At 40.2% G+C, this 21,660-nt stretch overlaps 1 protein-coding gene across 1 annotated transcript; it reads right to left on the reverse strand.

Moving 5' to 3' along the window:
• Nucleotides 1-9,768: 9,768 nt before the first annotated feature.
• RCN1 (reticulocalbin 1) lies at nt 9,769-21,157 on the reverse strand. The gene is made up of 6 exons (XM_074842344.1): nt 20,869-21,157; nt 17,851-18,044; nt 16,097-16,275; nt 15,487-15,547; nt 12,436-12,635; nt 9,769-11,802 (listed from the first exon to the last, which is right to left on the reverse strand). The coding sequence occupies exons 1-6, from the start codon at nt 21,090-21,092 to the stop codon at nt 11,695-11,697; spliced, it is 966 nt and encodes a 321-aa protein (XP_074698445.1). The 5' UTR covers nt 21,093-21,157; the 3' UTR covers nt 9,769-11,694.
• Nucleotides 21,158-21,660: the final 503 nt, after the last annotated feature.

Below are 21,660 nucleotides of genomic sequence, written 5' to 3' on the forward strand. Positions count from 1 at the left end.
GGGATACCCCTGGGGTCAGCTGTCCCAGCTGTGTCCACTCCAAACTCCTTGTGCACCCCCGGCCTCCTTGCTAGTGGGGTGGGGTGAGAGGCAGAAAAAGCCTCCACACTGCTCAGCAATAACAAAAATATCCCTGTATTATCAATACAGTTCTCAGCACAAATCCATAACATTACTCTATACAAGCTACTAAGGAAAAAATTAACTCTGTCGTAGTCAAAACCAGCACATATTCCTATTGACATATTTTGATGGCATTCTCACTGACTTCTGATACAGAATCACAGAATCATTCAGGTTGGAAAAGACCCTTGGCATCATTGAGTCCAACCATCAGCTCTACTCTACAAAGTTCTCCCCTACACCACATCCCCCAACATCTCATCTAAACGACCCTTAAACACATCCAGGGATGGTGACTCCACCACCTCCTTGGGCCGCCTATTCCACTCTCTGACCACTCTTTCTGGGAAAAATTTTTTCCTAATGTCCAGTCTAAACCTCCCCTAATGTGTGTACCTGTTCTTGTCTTGATCTTAAATAGGTTTTCAATTCTTCTAGAGACAATGGAAAGCTACAGCAGTACCAGGATATCTTTACAGGCCTCAGTGAAAGAAATTTGCATATATGTTAACATTTTAATTCTGTTTTAATCCAAGCAGCTGAAGAATTTGCTTCCTCATCTGTCTTTCGTGTGCTGCTGCACACACATCCATTACATGTCTTCTACAGCAGCAAAAAAAATTGTTCAGGGATGCTTTAATCAGTGTTCCTTTTTTATCTAGGAGGATTGTTTACAGCCAAATTTATTTCAAACAGAGCCTGTGGATCTAAATGAGCGTAGGTACATTGAAAGAGAGATAAAATATATTTTTTGGAGCCATACCAATTAATACTAGCTGAGAGTTGATGCATTTGCAGTGTGCCCTTATCTGTGTGATTGTTTTCTCTCTCTCGTATGCTATTTCTTCATGGTTTAGTGGTCTTGAGGTATGAATTTTAATCAAATAAAGTTAAAACTGTGGTTTTATTACTTGTATTACTATAACTCTTAGGAATTCAAGTCATAAGGCACAATTTCACTGTCCTAAGCACTGTACCAGCGCTGAACCAAAAGACATTGCCAAAGAATTTACAACACAGGAAAAGGGGAAGCACATGGGTGGAGGCCAAAGTAGGAATGCATGCAAGCTCTGTTCAACACCCAGGACGGGACTAGTGGAAGTCCTAAGAAGTTTCTTCCTCTCCACTCTCTGAAATGTCAATTGGTTTATAGAGAGCTTCCTCACTTCCTCTCCATTTTGTCTTGCTGATAGAGAAAACATAATAATGTGCTGGTTGGCAGTTACATTTTCAGAAGACATGGCTGAGGAGAGCTTTGGGAGGGTATTGTGAGCTACCTAGGAATTTAGAAAACTCTCTCAAATATGAGGAACAACATGAGAGTGTACACGCACTTTTTGGCTTCTATTTACCCTTTAAAAATGAACTGTTTGTGTTGTGGATGAATGATAGGAGTATAACTTAAAGCAGTGGGTGAGAGATCAGGGATATTGAGAGCTGTAGGCAGTGAAGAGCTTTAAAAGTGAAGATGAGCCATTTGGAGTTTGGTGGAGTGGAAGGAGTAGAGTGTTGGGTCTGCTTTGCAGTAGTGCTTTGAGCTGAGCATGTGCAGGGGCAAGTCTGTTGTCAGGAAAAAGATATTTTTGTAATAAAGTTGTGAGTAATGAAGGACTGCCTGGTTAAAAGATTTAGCTGTGTGGATGGACAACAGAAGTCTTGTATAAAAAGAATCTGCAAGACTTCAAAGGTTGCATTCCAGAAACTGGGTTTGGATGGATGTCTAAGAGAAGTGTAAGTGCAACTTGATCAAAGCAAACTGTTACACCTTGCCTGATTAGATATTTACAGTAAATTTGGCACTAGTGTTTTTCATCTCTCTCAAATTTTCAAGGGGAGCAAAACATAAAAAGTGAAACAGATTTCATCTGTGCAGAGGCTAGTTTTCCAGATTTGATTGGAAAGTAGTTGGATAGATAAAATTCCTCTCCCTTTGCAGTACTATTGCTGCCTATATATCCACATCTTTGTGCCTGCTCATTCTACCCAAAGCCTCAATGCCAATTTCAAAGTACTTAGGTGACCTTCTAACCCTGGTGTTTGGCTTGTTTCCTGTATGACAGAAGCTCAGTGAGATACAGGGATGACCCATGAATGAGCATGCCCTCGAGAGAAGAGGATTCTTGGATAAAAGAGCTGTGGCGATCTCAGCAAGAAAGCTGTCTTGCTCAGTTCCTCTGTGTTGTACCATGGTATCAAAGAAATGTTTGACACTATCATCAAATTACCTTTCTTTTCAAACAACCTGCGGAACCTGCAATTTAGGCAAAGCACGCAGATCACAGAAGCAAGCAAGGCACCATACAGTGCTCCTTAAGTTGCTACATGAATTTTGTGTATTCCCATCTGCATCATACAGCCTCATCCATGTGCCTTGTTATGGCTTCGTTGTGCTCCTTCGTGGCTGTTAAAAATGTGAGTGATTCCTTGCCTAACTGCCTCTGCTGAGTGGAACTGAGAGGGCAGCTCCATGAATCACCTGTGCATCAAAAAAAACCAAAAAGGCATATCAGGGAAGGGACAATTGTGGTTCTGGTAATGCAGGGCTGTTTTTTATCTGAGATTGTTCTGAATTTTTACCAGGGGCAAGGTGGGATGGTGCACAACTGAAGAGGGTGTAGGAAATCTAAGGCTTTGCTTGCCCTCCCTGAGCCTGCGTTGTGGTTAGGCTACGACTTGCCCCTTTGACTAAACTGCAAGGTGCTGAGCTTTGCTCACAATGTTTATAATCTTTTGCTGTTAAACGTATTTCATTTAATTTTAAAATGCGTCTTTGGAGATAGTGTAACCCTGTCCACAAAGCACACCTGAAAATTTGACATGCAACTAAGTGTAAAACATTTGACCTGATGCTGTTCTAATCAATGCTTGTTAACAGTGTAGCATACAGGTAGAGAAAGTATAAAAATATGGTGTAATGCAGTGGAATGCAAAAGTATTCTTTCAGTTCCATTCTGAGAGTGCAGCAAAAATAGCCCAATGTCAAATACTATTTGAATATAATTTCTTAATGTGTCTGATACACTTATTCTTTATGTGAGCCCACTGATACCTTGCTTGTGCCACAAAAATTTAAAAATATCTTTTTTTTTGCCTCTTGGTGTACTGAATTAGGTTCTTGGTTTCATTCTTGACTCCTTATGATTTTTGCAGTGACAGATTGATGGCATTCCTACCATCATGTTGTATAAGAGAATTTGATATTTCTAACTTAATAGGTCAGTATACTGTTTACAAAATCCCCCCTCTGCAGGGGAATGAATCCTACACAGTTTCACTTCTTGTTGTTACCATCTTGCCAAATGGAGAGAAGGCGGCTGTAGTAAGTTCTAACACTGGTAGGTCTGGTCCGATATCAATGCAACACAATGCTAGAAGAAGTAGCGATAAGAAAGCTACATAAAAAGCTTCTCTGTAAACCTTGACAGACTCTGCAGCAGTAAAGGCAATACTGTGAGGTTGAATTTTATTCTTCACTATTAATATGTGGTAATAATAAAGCAAGCAGACAAATGGGAGGAAAAGATATTAAGTGTACTGCATATATTAAAATTAAACAGCATTTTTTAGCTAAATTAGTTGATCTGTACATCATAGTAGAACTGTCTTGCTGTATTGTCTATAACCTTTAGCCACATCTCGGATTGCAGGCTTGAGTTACGTACTGACAATAACCACACTGTTTCGCTGACTTATTTTGACAGTTTATGTCCGGTTACTTTCAGTGATTTGCAAAGCTGACATTTCCCTTTAGTGAACCTGAAACCCTTTTCTGCTGTATTGCCCAGATATTTTTAACATACCAGACAGTAATGAAAAGCAGAGAAAAGAGGGCTTCATTCTCACTGAACACATGGAGTGGGTCTTACAGCAAATATGAGGGGTGAAAGGAGCTATAGTATAAATGAGGATTGGGCCTAAGATGAGTATATTTGTAGTCAGAAGCATATTTTTATTAATTGCTCATGCTATAAATGTCACACTGCTGTTTTGTTCCTTAGTAGATATTCTTCTGATATTGCAATATTATCTTTCCTTATGGTAAAGTGTGTCTGATTGAGTCAATTTATACTGACAGCTTTCCTAAGTTAAGTTCTCTGTGAATTCCCAGTTCATTTAATATTTTTTCCTCCTTCTTCCCACGTTTGAGCTACCTTTGTTCCGTGTCTGAAGGATAGGAAGCTGATAGTTATTTTATATTTATATTTCAAGGCTGCTTAATGTTTAATGAGGCTGAATATGTTGTAAAAAGCTTCAGAACACTCAGACTGGTTAATATTTCATGCCGATCTACAGAGACAACTATATTGATCACTTAAGCATCTGCTAAACAAGACAAGGAATAAATTAGATTTTGGTCAGTTTGATTTGGCTGGTGAGTTAAATAGCTTTTAGAGCATTATCACCTTTTAAAATGTTTTGTTTCCAGTTGAATAAAGTAGATTTTAAAGGCTGTATTTCATCTTGCCTGTTTTGTTTCAGCTGTGTTTGTATATGTTATGAAGGGATGCAGAAACATAAAGGGAGGATATTTGCACTGTCTGCTTTATGCACCCATAATTATACCTTCTGAAGCCATAGTTGAGGGGGCCCTACTTGTCTCTATTGACTGCATTTTGGACCTAGGTTCCCACTGTTAAACTAATGTTTATTTACATCACAGTTACATGTGTAGAAAATTCTCTGAATACCCAGCAAAGCTGCACCATAGATATAGTCTGATTTAGGGAGAACCTACCTTATCCCAAAGTTCTTTATCTCAGAGGACCCATTTTAACATCTTGTATGCAATCTTCCTTTTTACAAGCTTTGGGGTAGCAAATATGAAAAGTTGTTTTCCTTGCAAAAAGAGGCAAAATAAATTATTATATCCATTCGGATGTCTAACTGTTGTGTAACTGTTCTGTAAACCTAATGCTAGTTGACAGCAGGGCTTTTGAAAGGTCCTTTTAATACTGAAATAATTTCATAACCTTTTTGTGATGATTGAAGTTTTCCAAACTTTTCACCCAGCACATTCAGCAATTGTAGAGCTGATATAGAGATTTTTATTAAGAAACTGAGTAGGGAGCCTTGGAATAAAGTCATGGGGTTTGACTGTTAGCTCAAGAAGATATCCTAGAATTTTAATGGTCATGCAACGGCACTGAAGAAAGACTAATGCAGGAAACATTATGCTTGAGTTTAGCAAAAAAACTAGCAAAATTACTGCATTTATTGTCTCTAGAAAAACAGTACTCTGTAGCCTACAGAAGTATACAAATACTTTTCTTGTATAGAGTTCACTTTTAACTGTTTTTGTAGTAAATTAAATATTCCAACTCAGTATAATCCTAAATCTGTCTGTTCCAGGTTGGACATGTTTTTGTTTATGATTATAGATGGGAATAATGGAATAATACTCTTTTTAATATCTTGTATTTGATTTCTTTGTTTAACTATGCTTTGCTGTATCCAGTTTGGAGCAGATGTAATAGTTGTGAAAACTTCCTTTCTTCAGCATAAAGCATTTCAAAGTTATCAGCGACTTGGGGACGTTTGGGGGTTCCCAGAAATGTTATGTCTGTACTGTTAACTGGATTTAAAACACAGGGACAAAGAAACAATAGGGAGACTCAGGCAAAGGAATTGATGCAAAAATCTTCTAAATGAAGAGCAGGAATGGACAAGAGAAGCTTTTGGTTTGGTTAGATTCTAGGACACCTCTCCAGCCACTCCTTACCCTTCATTTCTGCTGCCTGTGGAATTCACTTGTGCTCAAAAAACGCTCCCTAAGATCTTAAAATGTTTCATCTAAATGTTACCAACTAAAGCTTTCAGGAAGTTTTAGCTATCTCAATTCTTTTGCACTTCATTTGATGCATTTTCAGCTAGCATTCCTCTCTTTTCTGTGTCCCAGCAACCAAGGCCCTGTGAGATGCAGTGAAAGCCATGTCAGCAAAACTTCAGTTTAGCTGAATTTCAGGTTGGTGAGGGGGGACATTGGGAGTAATTTGTGAGGGATGTGTCTAACCTGTCAATCTAGTCAATACTACTTTTGGTATGTCTGTGTTATTGTACAGTTGATCTAATATTAAAAGCCCCCCTGCCTGTATTTTTTGTCTTCCTGAAACAAACTGGTTTTTGTCCAAACAGAAGGTATGTCCTGAGAAGTCCTGAGAACACATGCTCTTGGGAGTTCAGTAATTGACAATTAAAATTTTTTTGGTTTTGTTTTGTTCTTTTTTTTCCTAGGTACTGTGGCCTTGATACCAACTTGTTAACTTGAATTGCAGCAGTGGGATTCACGGTGACCAACACAGCATTCGTTATCATGCACCCATCAAACTTCCTTGGAACCCAACAGCAGCCTCAGGTGGAAGAAGATAGTGCATGCTGGAGCAGCCTATTGGGTAGCTTTATTTTTACACTTTATTTTTATCTAAACCTCAGCAATCTGTTGGGTATGAATGCAGCATCTTGTGTGACAGCTGTTTCTTGGGCAGTGCTGTACTAGAGCTGTTTGAGAATGTGGCAATGGGATTATCAACTCATGTTTCTGTGACACCAGCCACAAAAGCACCAAGGAGCCTTACTGAGGATTTTAAGGTATGTCTTCAAATTAAGTTATTGTACACCCATTGATCCAACGGACTTTCATTTTAAAGGTTGTCAGGCTATTCCCATATAAAGAAAAAATTTCCCACTTAACTGTGAAAGCGGCTTGACGTGTATCTAAATTCTTGTTGATGTGATGAAACATTGTCATTTCTAATGTATGTGTCACACTTAATTACTATTCAGATTCAGTATCATGCAATGACTTGTTTTATATAGCTGTCCTGGAATTTCAGGTATGTGGTGGGTTCAGACCACAAGTGTGGCCAACCTCACAAATGTGAGGCCAACTACAAAACATTAAGCAAATACTGAAACTTCAAATGCTAGCCAATCAGATCGTATTTGGACACTTTATAATGATGAAATAAATTCTTCCACACGGAAAATGACAAAGATGCAGTATATGAAACTGAGCTCCAGAACTCTGCTGCCCTTACCAGCACTAACACTTGTGCTGAAGATGGATATCCCTTAATTATCAATAGGAATAGTAATGCGTATACACACTAATTGTATTTTTGTCACTGGCATAGTGAAGAGACGCTCCCATCTGTTGAAGATATTTTCCCTTATCCTGTGGAGAGACAGAATGCAAGTGTGAAATTGCCTGTTGTGTCACATACGCACGTATGTCCCTTCACGCTATGGGAAAGCTGGTAACTTTTTTTTTCTGAGGTTGCTTTGAAATTCATCATGTCTGGAATAATCTGTACAGCACTTGAGTTTGAAGGACACTAGTCTTACTGGTGCCTGAAACTTCAGTGGAAAATAATCCTAAATTCCTCTTTTGTAATTGGTGAATATGGTTAATATGTTCCTTGCTGGACATATTAAATGGCATATAGCACACACTAAATTGCAGTGAAGAAAAGAGAAGGACATGGCTTATTAGTGGTGGATGTTTCCAAGTGTTTGACTACAAGCTGAGTCAGGTTTTGCAAAATCTTTGGCCTTGAAATGTTTTCTATGACTCCTTCTGTTTCCCTGTAAAACTAGTTACATGTGCTAATGGTAACTTACTGTCTAGGAGGGATGCCACCATCGCTCAACAAAATGGCTAAGTTTGCTTGAACAGACCAGTAAAACATTAGACACTGTCTTCCATGAACTAGACTTATGCTCTATCCTACATGAGTATGAATCAGTCTAAATTCCTAGAAGTTAGTGTGTAGTAGTAGTAGTAGTAGTAAGGAGATCAGGATCTGATGGTTGTAAGGTTATTTCTAACCTTCAGTCCCACCACCATATTGTTCTGCTTGCCTTTGGGTGGCCAAGGCTTTAGTCCCTCTATATAGGGACTAGGAGTTCTGCCATTAATTTCCCTTGGATCACGATTGACTTCTGCATTGCATATGGTAAAGCATTATGCTACTATTGTAAGATACTTCTGTAATTACATCAGCATGGGCTGCATTCTCCCTTCCTCGGGGAGTTATGTACAGTACCTTGATTGGAATAGGAGACAGATTTAACCTGATTGAATCATTAAATGGAAATATAAGACAATGAACATTAGCCACTTAGTTCATTTCATACAGTCTAATAATTAAAACTGCATGTGCAATAATAATGGCTATTCCAGATATCTAAGTAAGAAAAATGCACCTTTGATATGTTGTGCCATAGGCATAATGAAAACATTGAGTTAATGGAGGATCTATGTAATAAGAATTACTATACTGAACCTGCAGTTAGAAATATATAAACATGTTCCCCAACAGAATTTCACTACGTCGCAATTCATTAAGAAAATCGGCAATAACTGACAAGATAGGCACAAAATGGATTTTCATGTTGCTGGGATGAAGTATGGCTCCCAGCAATTAATGGTTTTAGTCACATTAAGCAGATAAATAATGCTATCTGACATTACAGTATTTCACATTACACTAAAATTTTGTAACATTTGCTCATAATATGACTTGAAATATGTTACCTAGGAAAAAAATGTTATCTCTGGAACAGTCAAACCCCATTAGAAACCTTAGGCTTGAAAAATCACAACGTTAACAGTTATATCCTCTAGCAAAGGTTTGCGTTCCTTAAATAGTGTTAAATTTAAACCCAGAAGCTCTAGTCTCTTTTGGAGTTACTCTTCCTTAGTGCATTGAGCTTGAAAGGAAAATTCAGTGCACGAATGTACTGTGCATTACTGAATGTTGGGAAGTGAAACACTCTAAAAGAGCTGCATAAAGAAGAGGGTAGCTTTTAGAGTGAAATCACATCAGTGATACTCTGTTTTCTAAAAAAAAGTTTCTATATTCTTCTTTATAAAAAAGCTCCTAATCTTAATATGGCCCATTCATTACCTGTTATCGATAAATAATTTGATTAATTTTAACCTCATTCTAACTGGCATGATTGCCTTTTTCATAGCTGGATATAGTCTACCTGAGTACTATTCTTTTTGTAAAAGCTTTTACTGTAAAATACTATGGGTCTAAATTTCCAGTTCCTGCTTGCATGAATAACTCCACTGATTTCAGTGTTCTTACTCATGTAAGTATAGATTTATACTGGAAAATGCCCAATGTGTTCCAAGCATTAATAGGAATCAAGCACAAACATGGGAACATGATTTATCTCTCATGTGATGCTAATTCTATTCCAAATTCATTGAGTAATGTGGAAGAAAATGTGATTGCTTGTCAAGTCTCAGATGCAGTTTTCTGTTGGGACAGTATGCAGTGGATTTGGAAGTGTCATATTTAGCTGAAGGCAACGATGCTTAGTGTCTCAACACCCAACTCCCACTGAATTTCAACAAGAGTTAGCAAACAACCTTCCCTTGGGCTTCACTGAAAATCCTTGGCTTAGCATCCAATCTGAGCTGCAGTTTCACTTGCAGGAAACAAGCCTTTTTTTGAGGTCTTTTAAGGTAGAAGATAATCTGAGTGCAAAGAGTACTGCAGTTCTGTTGCTAAAATACAAAATGTTGAATTTTAGTATGGAAGGACTACTACAGAAAAACCCCAGTTCCCAAGATTGTTAGGATCACTGAATACAATAAACCTTTCCAAATCCAAGTCATAAACAAAACAGATAATCTTTTGCATGTGCCAAGATACAATTTTATTGCTTCTCAGATAATACTGCATTTAGGTATTTATTTAACTTGAGGGTACTGGAAAAGTAAAACCAGTTCGCTTATGTCTTATGACATTTGTCCTACTGTATGTTAGTGGAAGAGGTAGGGACTTTTCAGAGACATTGCTGGCAATGTCATAAGAAGTGCACACCGAAAGCTTAATAATTGTGCTAGCAAGAACATGTAATCTCTGCCACTCTGGTATTTAGATTTAATTATCTTCAATTGGAAGATGTAAAATATTTCACCACAGTTTTTATATGACCTTATAAAACTGACACTGTTTATGGAGGTCACAGTGCTGCATTGTCTCATGATGATTTTCACAAATTTGTTAAATTGCTGCAGTGTATCACAACCTGGGAGTCTCAGAGCTCCTCTCTGGATGGTTGTGTGCTCACCAGTGTGTGATGCTGTACACCAAACCTTGAAGGAACCTCCCAAGTCTGAAGCCCTTATCTCCTAGTATTAGTGTTCAGAACAAATTCTAGTGATAGCAATAGCAACTATGTATATTGGACTCTTCCAGATATTTTTTTTTTGATGCAAGGAAGAAACAGTTGTTGCCTTAAGTCCAGCTGCTATTTGTAGATGACCACCCAGTGCTGCAGGAGCTGCCACTGACCCCATGCTTTGGGAACTACGGTCTAAAAAGGCTTGGTTCATACTTTCACATCATCTCTCTATGCTAGTCTGTATCAGTGTTATTGCACCTTCATAGTATCAAAAACACGTATTGGTTTTATTGTGCTTAATTTTAAAACCAGTACATTTAAAAACAACCAAACTTAGATCTAAGTTGGGTATATAAAAATATACATGTAACAGCTCACATTATACAGTATAAAAGAAAGCACCTGTGTGGAAAGCTTACCCCTTTCTTTGGAAGGAAAGCTGTCTTCATGGAGTTGCTTCAGTAACACGTACTTACACGTATATACATACAAAACAAGAACTTTAGCCACATAAATCTGTCCTCATGTGGTAGGACAGAAGGCCCAGGGGGGCGATATGTCTCATTCTCTCTCCATCACAGAACTGCTGCCATTCACACTGTGTGAACAAGAGTGTGGCTTGGGTAAAGTGCGAAAAGCGTGAGATAAATTATGCTTCATGTGGCGTATTTCCTCCCAGGAAACAGCATAACCAACAGCCCACAAACAATTCTACACTATTCTGTTGTCAGAAGGAGCAGCTGTTACTATGAACTCCACAACCCTTGCCGAGGAAGGCTGGCAAAGGGTGTTGGGCCACGTGTGCTGTGTCTGCACTGTGATGGGGATTAGAGAGAAGGGCCCATGGTACATGTTGCACTTGTAAAGCTATGAACCAGAGGGTTGCTGGCTACCTTCTGCAGCACCTCTGGCCCAAACTGGGAGAGAAAAAGTATGTGGAAAAAAGGGTTGTTGATTTTGTGTCAAACCTTTCTCTGGATAGGAGGGTCAAAGTATAACTCTAAATTTTTATATGCTATTAAAAAAGATGACTAAATAACTTAGTCTGTTTAAACATTAGGTTTCCTTCTAATCCTAGCTGCATTTCACTATAGTAGAAGTGGGTATTTGAAGAAAATATTTCACTATTAAAAATCCTTATGTTTTTAGAAGTGCCTTTTCCAGTAAGGCTCTAATCTATTAAGAAAAGTTATCTTTTTGTTTCAAAATAAAACTACAGTAATTAGATATTGTATTTAACCATGTGAAAAGAGTAAAAAGTTATTTCTATGCAGTTTCTGAGGTAATAAGCTGGCATGTTAAAAATATATTAATGCAAGTCATTCAGTTGTGAGTGTGTCCCTTGCCCATCTTCCCCAAAAAAAGGGGATGGACTTGGTGATTTCAGTAAAATGAAGAAAAGGTGTGTGGCATACTGGTTGGTATACTGTATCATAGTTCATCGTGGTTTCTTGTGAGGTCCTCCCCATAATTAGTAGCTTGACTTCCAACGAACATATTCCAGTTGTCTAGAACCTCCTCTTTCGTTAGTTTTTGATCCTGGTGGGAGGAAAATAAAATCTCTGAGAACATTTTCAAAGTTAAGTAAAAAAACACCAGCACAGACTTACAAGAGCCCTGGGAAACAGCTAGTTCTTCAAAGCAGCAGACTGCAGGTTTGGGAATCATTGTAGTTGTCACGGTGGGTGAAATTTGGACTCAGGGTAAGGCAGAAGTTCCACTCGCTTCAGCTGGGTCAAACTGCTAATTGAAAGTTCTTTGTAATTAACTCACTGCCAAACAGTTATATGCTACCTCCTATGAAATGTATCTTTTATTTTTCTCTTGCAGTCTAAATTAGCATATAAAAGCCATGACCACTCTTAAAAGGAAAAAAAATATTTCTACTGTGTCAAAACTTCCAGGTTTAAGATGATGATAATTTCTTATCTAACCTAATGAAAGCAAAGGGAACTTCTAGAGCTGATAAACTGTGTTTTACTACTTTTGTGATTCTAACCCTACCAACTGAAACTGGCATTAATGCACTAGCAATTCTAGCCTCTAAAACTCCATTTAAAGTGTACTAATAAGAAAAATTATTAGGAATAAATTCTTGCAAGCTGCTATGTTTAAAAAAACCCACATCATCTTATGTAACTTTTAAAAAAAGTATAGTAGAATACTAAGTACCTTGTCTACATCCGATTCATAGACTAAGTGCCTGGCTTCAGCTAGTGCATGATCATAGTCTTGTGGGAGAATCCAGTGCTGAATCTCCTCTTTGTCCATCTTTCCATCCTTGTTGAGGTCACGAAAATCTGAAAACTGTTCACGCTCTGTAATCACCCAGTCAGGCTCTGGTCCACCCTCTTCATTTGCAAACATATCAGCTGGAGAAGAAATAAAGGTCTCACTCAAGTTGTATTTAATTTGCAAATTATGCACAAACTAAAGGCGTTTGCACAGTGTTCTTCAGAGGAAGACTAAACTTTTCACTCTCTGCACAGCGTTTCTTTGTACAGAAAATGAAATGTGGGGTGTAAATAAAGTAGCTGCTTGTATCTTCTCTCAGGTCTATTTCTTCACTGCTGGTGATTCTGTCCATTCTTATGTGACCCTCGTATCGTAACTGTGCTCTAGTGGTGAGGCTAACATGAGAGGTGAATGTGTTGAAAGGCCATCATCCACTGAATTTCAGAACGAAAAAAATTCTTTTAAGGATCTTTAGTTGAATAGCCATCATAAGCTTTAGGAACTCAGCAATTTTATCTTGTCCTTGCCAGCAAATGTTTTTGTGGATAAGATCAGACTCCAGCCAGCAGACAGTGGTTAAAGGAACAAAAGGTGGAAATTTAGGAAAACAAAAATTGCTAAATGGAACTTGAATGTTTTTGCCCTGCTTTTAGAGAGGTCTGTGTGAGACATCTTGGTAGATGAGTCCTTTTTTAACCATGCAGTGCTGCAGCATACTCTAGTAGAAGGTATTCTTCTACAAAGACCTGGAGAAGTCATGAATCAGTGGTGCATTCTGTGTGAGAAACCACAGGCAGTGAGTGCACTTGTCATGAACTGGTACCACGGGATGGAGTACCATTTGTGACACAGGATGCACAGATTACGTACGTGAGCTGCTCTGTACGTCAGTCCTGTGCTATATTTAAGAAGCATCAGTAGGAAAATGCCACAGTGGCAGCAGCTATCTGTATAAACGGAGTTGGGAGAGTAGCAGCGATTATTAAGAGCAAGTGATGTGTAACTGTTCTTTACAGCATAGGCCTTCCAAATGATGAGCAGTGTGTCCACTTTATTCTTCTGGTCACTGTGCCCACACAATTGTTACCTGCTCAATAGGGCTGCTTATTCCTCAAGCCTTCCACTTTTCTACTTGGTTTTCAAGGATGTGCTAAGGAAAAGTGCACCCCACAAGGATGATCTCAGGGCCAGAGGCTGGCTGGTATCTATAGGAAGTATAAATGCTGGTCTCAAATCTAGGAGTAACCTCCCCTGACCCTGCGGCGTGAACACGTACACTAGGCTGAAGTTCTCTATTGGTAGAATTGTGCACAGTGTCCCTGAAATACTCTGTTACCTGCTCATGCACAATAAGAATTTAGTTCTCTCTGCTTAACATGACTAGGGATATTTTGCTTGGCTGCTTGTGCAAAATCTAAACCAAATTTTGTAAAAGACAAAATAGGAGGAAGGAGGGAGGAATTTTTCTATAACCTTCAGAAAATTTCCCCATCAAATATCTGATCTAGAGACTGAAATTTTTGGACTTCTTTTTGTTGTTCCTTATAAAATACTAATGAAGAGAGATTTGGTTTTCTCCTTGTTTTTTAACACCAGGTTCATCAAAAATAAAAAATATTACATCTGAAAAAGGGAAGTAGGAATATTTAAGCATAGTTTTCCTCAACTCATGAAGAAAACTTCAGACAACACATTCACTTTCTTTTTTTCATTTTTTAAAGTGCAAATTATATTGTTTATTTGAAGCAACTGACATGTCCTGTCAATTTGATTTTTATCATCCTTGCCAATGTGAGGTGATCGTGACTAGAACATTCTATGTTCCTATCTATAGAAGACAAGAAAAACCGGCATTCACATGGTAACAAATGTTGACAATTACCTTATAATTATATGTAGGTAATGTCACTGAATGAACTGAAATTACTGTGGAAATTATGCTGCTCTGTTATTTCAGTCATAAATGAATAGCATTCACATTCTGAGGCTAAATATAATTTACAAGGAATAGAAGCCCCCTGCCATTAATTAACGTGTGTATATTGTTCCTGATTATATGTGAAGTGATCTTTATAGCACCACCAGAAACAGAAAGATTCATCTGAGTTTGCACTAATGCTTTCCTGGTGCTACTTTCTTGATTTAAAACATCAAAGTGAGTGCAGTGGGAGAAGTTAGCTTTTGGCATCAGCACAGTGATTCAAAAGGCTAAAACGTATTACGTACTACTGATCTTCAGTCCTGCTTCTGTTTTGGCTGCATAGGTCTAAGTGCAAGACAGCAGCTAACTGCCTAGTGTGACTGAAGTTTGTGCAATTAACTGTGACTGATCTGCTGTTGATTTTGTTCTCTTACTGCCACTGAAGCAATGCACAACTGACTTTCACGCACATCACAACTTCTTTGAGAATCTTAAATCTTAGTGCTATTTTTACACAGCTCATTTCTAACGCATCTTTTATTTCTAGAAGAAACATAATGGCATCACCATACAAATCATTAGAGAAGTATGGGTTTTTACTTACTAATTAAATTAGGAAAGTAACTAGTGGAAAAAAGGTGAATTTTCTGTTTTGCAATGTGTGCTTCCTAGATATTTTACTTGGTCAAGTACCATTGAAACTTGGGAAGAGACTAATTCACTCTCTGATCCTCCTGTGTTTCTAAACAGTGCCTTCAAAAAGCTGTTAATGTGGTCAAATATACAGAGAGTATTCCTGTCATGAAAAATATTATTCCAGACCTTCTTAGACAAATTATACGAGAATAAGAGGAGAATCTTATGCTGTAAAGTGTAAGGAACCTTTTGCCGGTGATGTTGCTATCTGCCTAAAATGAAATTAAACCTTCTGGGTTGGATGGTTGATTTAAAATAGTTGAACTGGAACACAGAAATATTCATCTTTGGGTTGTTACTACTGCTGCAAATTTGAGAGAACATGGAGAAACGGACTGGAGATTATATAAGAAACAAATCTCAACACTTACCAATGTATTCATCTTGATCCACAAAACCATCCTCGTTTTTATCTATGTCTTCTAAGGTTTCCTGGAAAATAGTTTTGCATCAAAGTAATCAAGAGAGAACTGAGAATTCTGGCTGCTTGCCTCTTTGATCGTTTCATGTTTTGAGGCCTTGACCTGCCCTGTACACAGGCAAATGTACTCTCACTGAATCCAGTGTAATTGTTGTTTACACAATGAATATACAAATATCCTTTCATGTTGAAAAAATTCCCTGCATGAATGAACTGGACACCACGCTTAAGGTTTAAGCTAGGGGCAGATACAATCTTGCATCAAACACTTAACTGCTGCATGTCAGCATACCCTTCTTCTTACTTTGGTGTAAGCCTGTGCCCCGAGACTGTTTCTTGATTCCATCTAGGAGCTGTCGAAGTGCATTTAATAAGTCTTTCTTATACTGAGAGCTCTAAATCAAGTGAATTTCAGAACAGGCATCCCTCTCTGTTCCCCCACTTGGCTATTACGCGTGCGTGTCTCTTTCTAAATCCTGCATGGAAAGGTTAGAGAAGCTTTTCAAAGCTCATCCAAAAAATAAAAGTAAAAATAATGTAATTGGTTTTGCTCTGCTTACTAAGACAACGATGTTTTTCATATGCTCAAACTCCTCTGGGTGAAGGAAAGCAGTGAATTCTTCACGAGTGGCAGCTAAGTCTCCATCCAGATCTGCGGTTTTGAATCGTCTTTCATCTCTGGGCAGCATTTTTTTAAAACTGTGCTGATCGGTTGCATCTTGGAATTCTTCTGGATTTTCTGCAAATTAATCGAGACGATCTCAAAACTGTATTCCTTCTAAAACATATTACCACAAAGAAGCACCCCAATTTGCTGTTAGAGACTAGAAATACAAAGGCTTATTGCCAGAATACCTGCTGTGTTAAAATGGAACTTCTCTCTCCTGTGAGGTCAAGCACTTTGTTTGATTTTTTAAAAGGTGACTTAGTAGTATAAGTAAATGTCTGAGTAAGCCTTCTGTTGGAATCTAGGGTAATAGATTTTGCAGTATTGTATATCATCCTGCACGGATTTTTTTTTTTTTAATCTGCTTTTATAAGCACTGCTTAGGCAGTATTTGGGGTAGATTTCATTCACAGAAGTTTTATTCTTCTTAGGAATCAGTATGAGCTACACAACTTTTCAGTTTCAAAAAGCAAGCAAACTAAAGGAGAGTAGTTTCAGAAGCTGGCAGACTGACTGAAATTATCTAACTACTACGCCTCTGCTACAGATAACCTAACAATTATTTTCAGTTTAAAACAATGACATTTTTTCAGGGTGTTCAGTGGTGTAAAATGAATGGTATTTGATATAATTTTTAAAATAGGATCACTAAGCTGACTTCAAACATGAAAAATACTCAACAATTTCATAATTTGCATGTTGGGAGACAAACACAGTTGAGAGAGACTAGGCCAGGAATCACAGATGGGAATTTTAAGTGTGCATTAACACAAGACCACAATGTAGTAGCTGTCCTCTGAATATCGTGAATTACAGAGAGCAAAGACAAACTGCTGAGAAGGGCTCCCAGGGATACTGCTGCAGTGATTATGTGGAAATAGTTCCTTCCACAAATGTACTAAGCTCCATTTTAATCTAAGGTAGACTTTGGAATTATTACTGCTACTGGAAGCTTGCTCCAGAAACTGCCTCTACGGTAGGTAGACATTGTCTTCTCATTTCCAGTATAAATGGTCAATTAATACCAATTTGTTGTTCTGTCAGCACTGCCCTTTTTCTTAAGTGATCTCTTGTCCTCCTTTCCCTTCATAAACTTATAAAGAGCAAAGGGAATGTATTGGGGGGGGGCGGCGAAATTCAGATATTTCTTTTAATACATGTTTCTTTTGCAAGATTTCTTAAGGATTTTCATTTGCAGTTGATCACAGTCTGAAGCATGTTATTCTGCAAGAACTATTTTAATCAATAACTTTTTAGATCCAGCCTAAATTTTTAGCATCTAGAATCCTAAGAGTTTAGAGAGACTGAATTAACAAGTACTGGTAAATTATACAATATATTATTTTTAATTTAAAGTAACACTTTTAATGTTAAAAAAATATATATTTCTAACTGGAGGAGACTTTAATTCATCTTTGTCAGTACATTTAATAATCCCTCTACAAAACCTTCTGTGTTCTGTGACCCATGTGGAAATGGCTGCAATAAACAACTAAGAAGTGCTTTTGACCTCTGAGTAGCCATAAAATTTAATGCGACTTTTCAAGTCCTAAATGCGATACCAAACTCCTGTTGACTGTAAGGCATGAAATCATGCCTTATAGTCTCAATAGTCTTTGAGCATATAATCTGAAAATGTTATCTTACCTAGATAATAACCGTATGTGGCTTGTTTGTATTCTTCCCAGGCAATTTTATTGTCCTTGTTTAGATCATAGTCTTTCCAAACTTTAGCCACATTTTCATAGATATAGCGTTTCTGTACCCGTTTAATCCAGTTTTTTAATTCCTCTGTTGTGAGATAGCCATCTTTGTTGTCATCTATTCTATCCACAATCTTCCTGTAAAGAGAGACCAGCATCCTTAAGAGTTGACAGAAAAACAAACTGCTTGTCAGTACAATTTTAGCAATCTTTATCTGGCCCTGATGTTCCACAAAAACTGAGTGTTCAAAACTTATACAGCTGTCCTACTGGCTAAGACTTTCTTGCATTTTGCAGATTATTTTAAAGGATAGGTCTCTATTCATTATTCAATATTGCTATGAATAATTGAACTTGCATGATTGAAAATAGTGAACAAAGTACCTCATATAATACCTGGACTTCTTGGGTTGTATCTACTAACTTAGGGGTAGCTGTTCACTCTCCATAGAGAGTGGCCATGCTGCGCTCAGAGTAGGAGACACTAATGGCAAAACCACAGCAAAAAGCTAGGATTTCATGGACACCTGCAGTTTCTCCTGTGGCTCCCCAGCAGAAAAGTGTGTAATGCCTGGAAGTCTACTTTTTCCCTTTAATGGAGGTGGAATTACAGTCAGTCCTAGTTTCCCACCTCATAATAAAGAATCTAGAGGGCACACATAACAGGTACACACAACCTGCTACCACAGAGATTTAAGCTGCCAGTCTGCAAAGACATCTGGTGACAAAACAAAGGAAATCATTACTATGAAGCAGCTGAAAGAGGAAGGCTTCCCCTCTGCACCTGATGTGAGCACAACTGTATGTTGATAAATTCTGGCCTTGGCCTATATAAAATAAAAACCAGAAATGTTTCTATTGTGAGGATCTGTAACCATCTTCTATGTTTTCTGAAAATGACAGGCCCATCACAAACAGCGGGAAGAAGGTTTAGAGGACTACAGCCCCACTCCCTTCCTTAGCTCATCTCCAGTCCCTTAATGCAGTCTGGGGTGCTGCACCAGGATTATGTCACGCTTCTCCAAAGCCAGGTGAGTTGTGGTACCGCACATGGATGGGCAATGTGCATTTCTTCCCTTGTCAGGTGTGGGAGGACTGGGAGAAGGGATGCCCCTGTCACTGAATCTGTCATAAGGGCAGGTGCGCTCCCAGGTCATGATATGATTATGGGCTGATATGTGCCACAATCTCAAACCAAGATCATACTGTGCAGCTGGTCCTCCACTAAGTCTGCAGGTAGTTGAGTTTGCTGGGCTTTTTCTGTATACTAGCTAGTTCCTTTTTGCTTGCTGGAAGAAGGTAAGAGGACCTTTGCGTTACTCCTGTCTAGCCCTGGGATTCCGATCCCAGCACTGGTCATTGGGATGAACAACATGCTGCCACCTTTATGAAGAAAGGTAAAATAACTTACGAATGCAGCAGCATGCACTTTGGTTAGAGCAGCAGACCATACGTTCTTGTCTTCTCCCAGAAAGCATTTAAAAATATCTTTTCATTAAATCTGTCTTCTTCCTAAAAGCCAGCCACTTGCTGAGAGGTGACACTATTTGTAACCCTCACTGCAGAGGTTGCTCATAACGAAACTGGGTTTTTTCCAGCATATCTGATTATTAAACCACACTAAAATGAAGACAGTGAAGTGTTTTTAAGATCCTCTACCTCCCAGTACACTATCTGAAATTACAAGGTTAGGAAGTGCTGAAAGTTACAAAACTTTCCCACAGGACTCCCCAAGGTGCACACAGTGAAATGACTAAAAGTTAAGCTTCCTCCCTTGCTGAGTTAGTGTTTGCAAAAACTGTTTAAAACCACCTCTATTGTTAAATCATATCCCCAGCTGAAGTATCTATACTGGTGTAAGTATAAGTGTAGACCAATTTAAAAAAGGCATGTCCATTTTAGTGGTTTTATGAGAATCTAAGCCATAGATCATGTATGCTGAGAACATCGTTTCTTTTGCTCCTTCTTGAAACAATGTAGATGAAATTGGTAATTTCTGATAACCACTTGTATCTTGGTGAGTAAACAGATAAAGTAAATAGTAGTGACAGCTTCCAGAAGTATCAAGAGGTTAGTTGGTGAGATAACAGTGATAGAGCTTATGATGGAACTCGGCAACCATACAATGAGTAAGCACCACTCCCTATGGAAGGGAAGTAAAGGTAATCTTACTGAGAACTTGCAGATACTTTAGACGATTTTCTTGTTAGGAACTGCATAAAAGGATCTTTCTTAAATGACTGTTAAACTTAATTCTAATCAGTGATCTGACTTCCCGTAAGTGTAAAGGAGGAAGAAGGCAACTGCTGCACGCGACTGTTCTTGGTGTAAAGAGGAGCGCGGAAGCAAGAGCAACGCTCTAAGACGGTGGGCAAAGATGTCACACATGGAAAAGCTGGGGGAAGATGGCTTCAAGTGGACTTCTAAATGGAACTGTAAAGAAGGAATGGTTTAAACCTGATTCACACTAATACAGTCCAGCAATGACCCAGAGGTAAGGAGCTGTAGCAGCAAAGTCCTCCAGCAGTGGGTGAGGTCCGTGTCTGCCCAGCACCGGGCACAGCACCACAGCAGCTCCCTCCTCGAGGCTTACTGCTGTAGGGCCAGAAAAGGCAGGAGAGAAAAATGCAAAGGTGATGATCTGTTAGATGCTCGTTTGCAGAATCAGCGGGGTGTGCAGGAAGCCTCACCGAAAAGGCATCACTGTCTATACAGGGGTATGGGGTGCTACTCCCCTAGCCCCTCAGGCTGGGAAGGGGCCAGTCTCCCCTGGGGCCGGGGAGCTGGAGCGGGCAGGCAGCGCTCGACACCCTCCAGCCGCCGCCCCTGCTCTGGCGCAGCCCCCTGCCGCCCCCGGGGCGCACAAGAAAAGGAGGCAGCTCCCCCCCCTCCCCGCGCCGGGCCCTCCCCCTGCCACGTTTCCGCAGGCCGCCGCGCTCTGGCCGCCGCCCGCGCCTCTCACCCCAGCCTGTCCCGGCTCTCCTCCGGGCTCAGCTGGTCGAAGCTCCGCGCCTCCTCCTTGCCCAGGAAGGCCTCGTGGTCGTACTGGAAGCCCGGCCGGTCCTCGTGCTGCGCGGCGCCGGGCCGCGCCCGCTCCTGCCGCGCCGTCGGCTTGCCCAGCCCGCCCGGCACCGGCAGCAGCGCCAGCACCAGCGCCAGCCGCCACCGCGCCCCGCCGCCCGCCATGCCCCGCCGGCCCGGCCCGGGCCTAGCCCTGCCCCGCGGGCGCCGCGCACCCCGAGTCCCGCCGAGGCGGCAGTGGCTAGCACCCCTCCGCTGCCCGGCGCCCGCCGAGGCCGGCCCCGGTCATCGCACCCGCCCCGCCGCTCCCCGGCCCCGCTCCTCCCCCGGCCGGTCACGGGGGGCGGCCGCGATTGGGCAGCGGCCGCCGGCAGCGCAGCGCGGCCCGGTCCGGCGCCACGTCTGCAGGGCGGTGCGAGCCGAACGGCGCCCGGCGGCCCCCCGCCGCCGCCACCGGGGCCCGAGCAGTTTTTGCTAAGGAAGCCCGGAGAGCCGCGGCCGGCGCTTCCGAGCGGGGAACTTGCCGCCCTCTGCCGCTCTTGTCACCGCACCGTTCTGAGCTCAGGCAGTTACAACCCCCCCTCGGCACAAACAGCGGCTCGCGCCTGTTTCTCCGTTACCCCGTGTAGTTCATTCATCCAGAGTTACCTGGTTGATGGTTTCTGCTGTCATCCTAAATTGGTTCGGAAAGGACAAAAGTGTGATTGTTTTCTTTTCGAGGCAAGTAACAATA

The sequence above is a fragment of the Strix aluco genome, chromosome 16 (assembly GCF_031877795.1).
Source record: "Strix aluco isolate bStrAlu1 chromosome 16, bStrAlu1.hap1, whole genome shotgun sequence".
In the NCBI taxonomy this organism is placed as follows: Eukaryota; Metazoa; Chordata; class Aves; order Strigiformes; family Strigidae; genus Strix; species Strix aluco.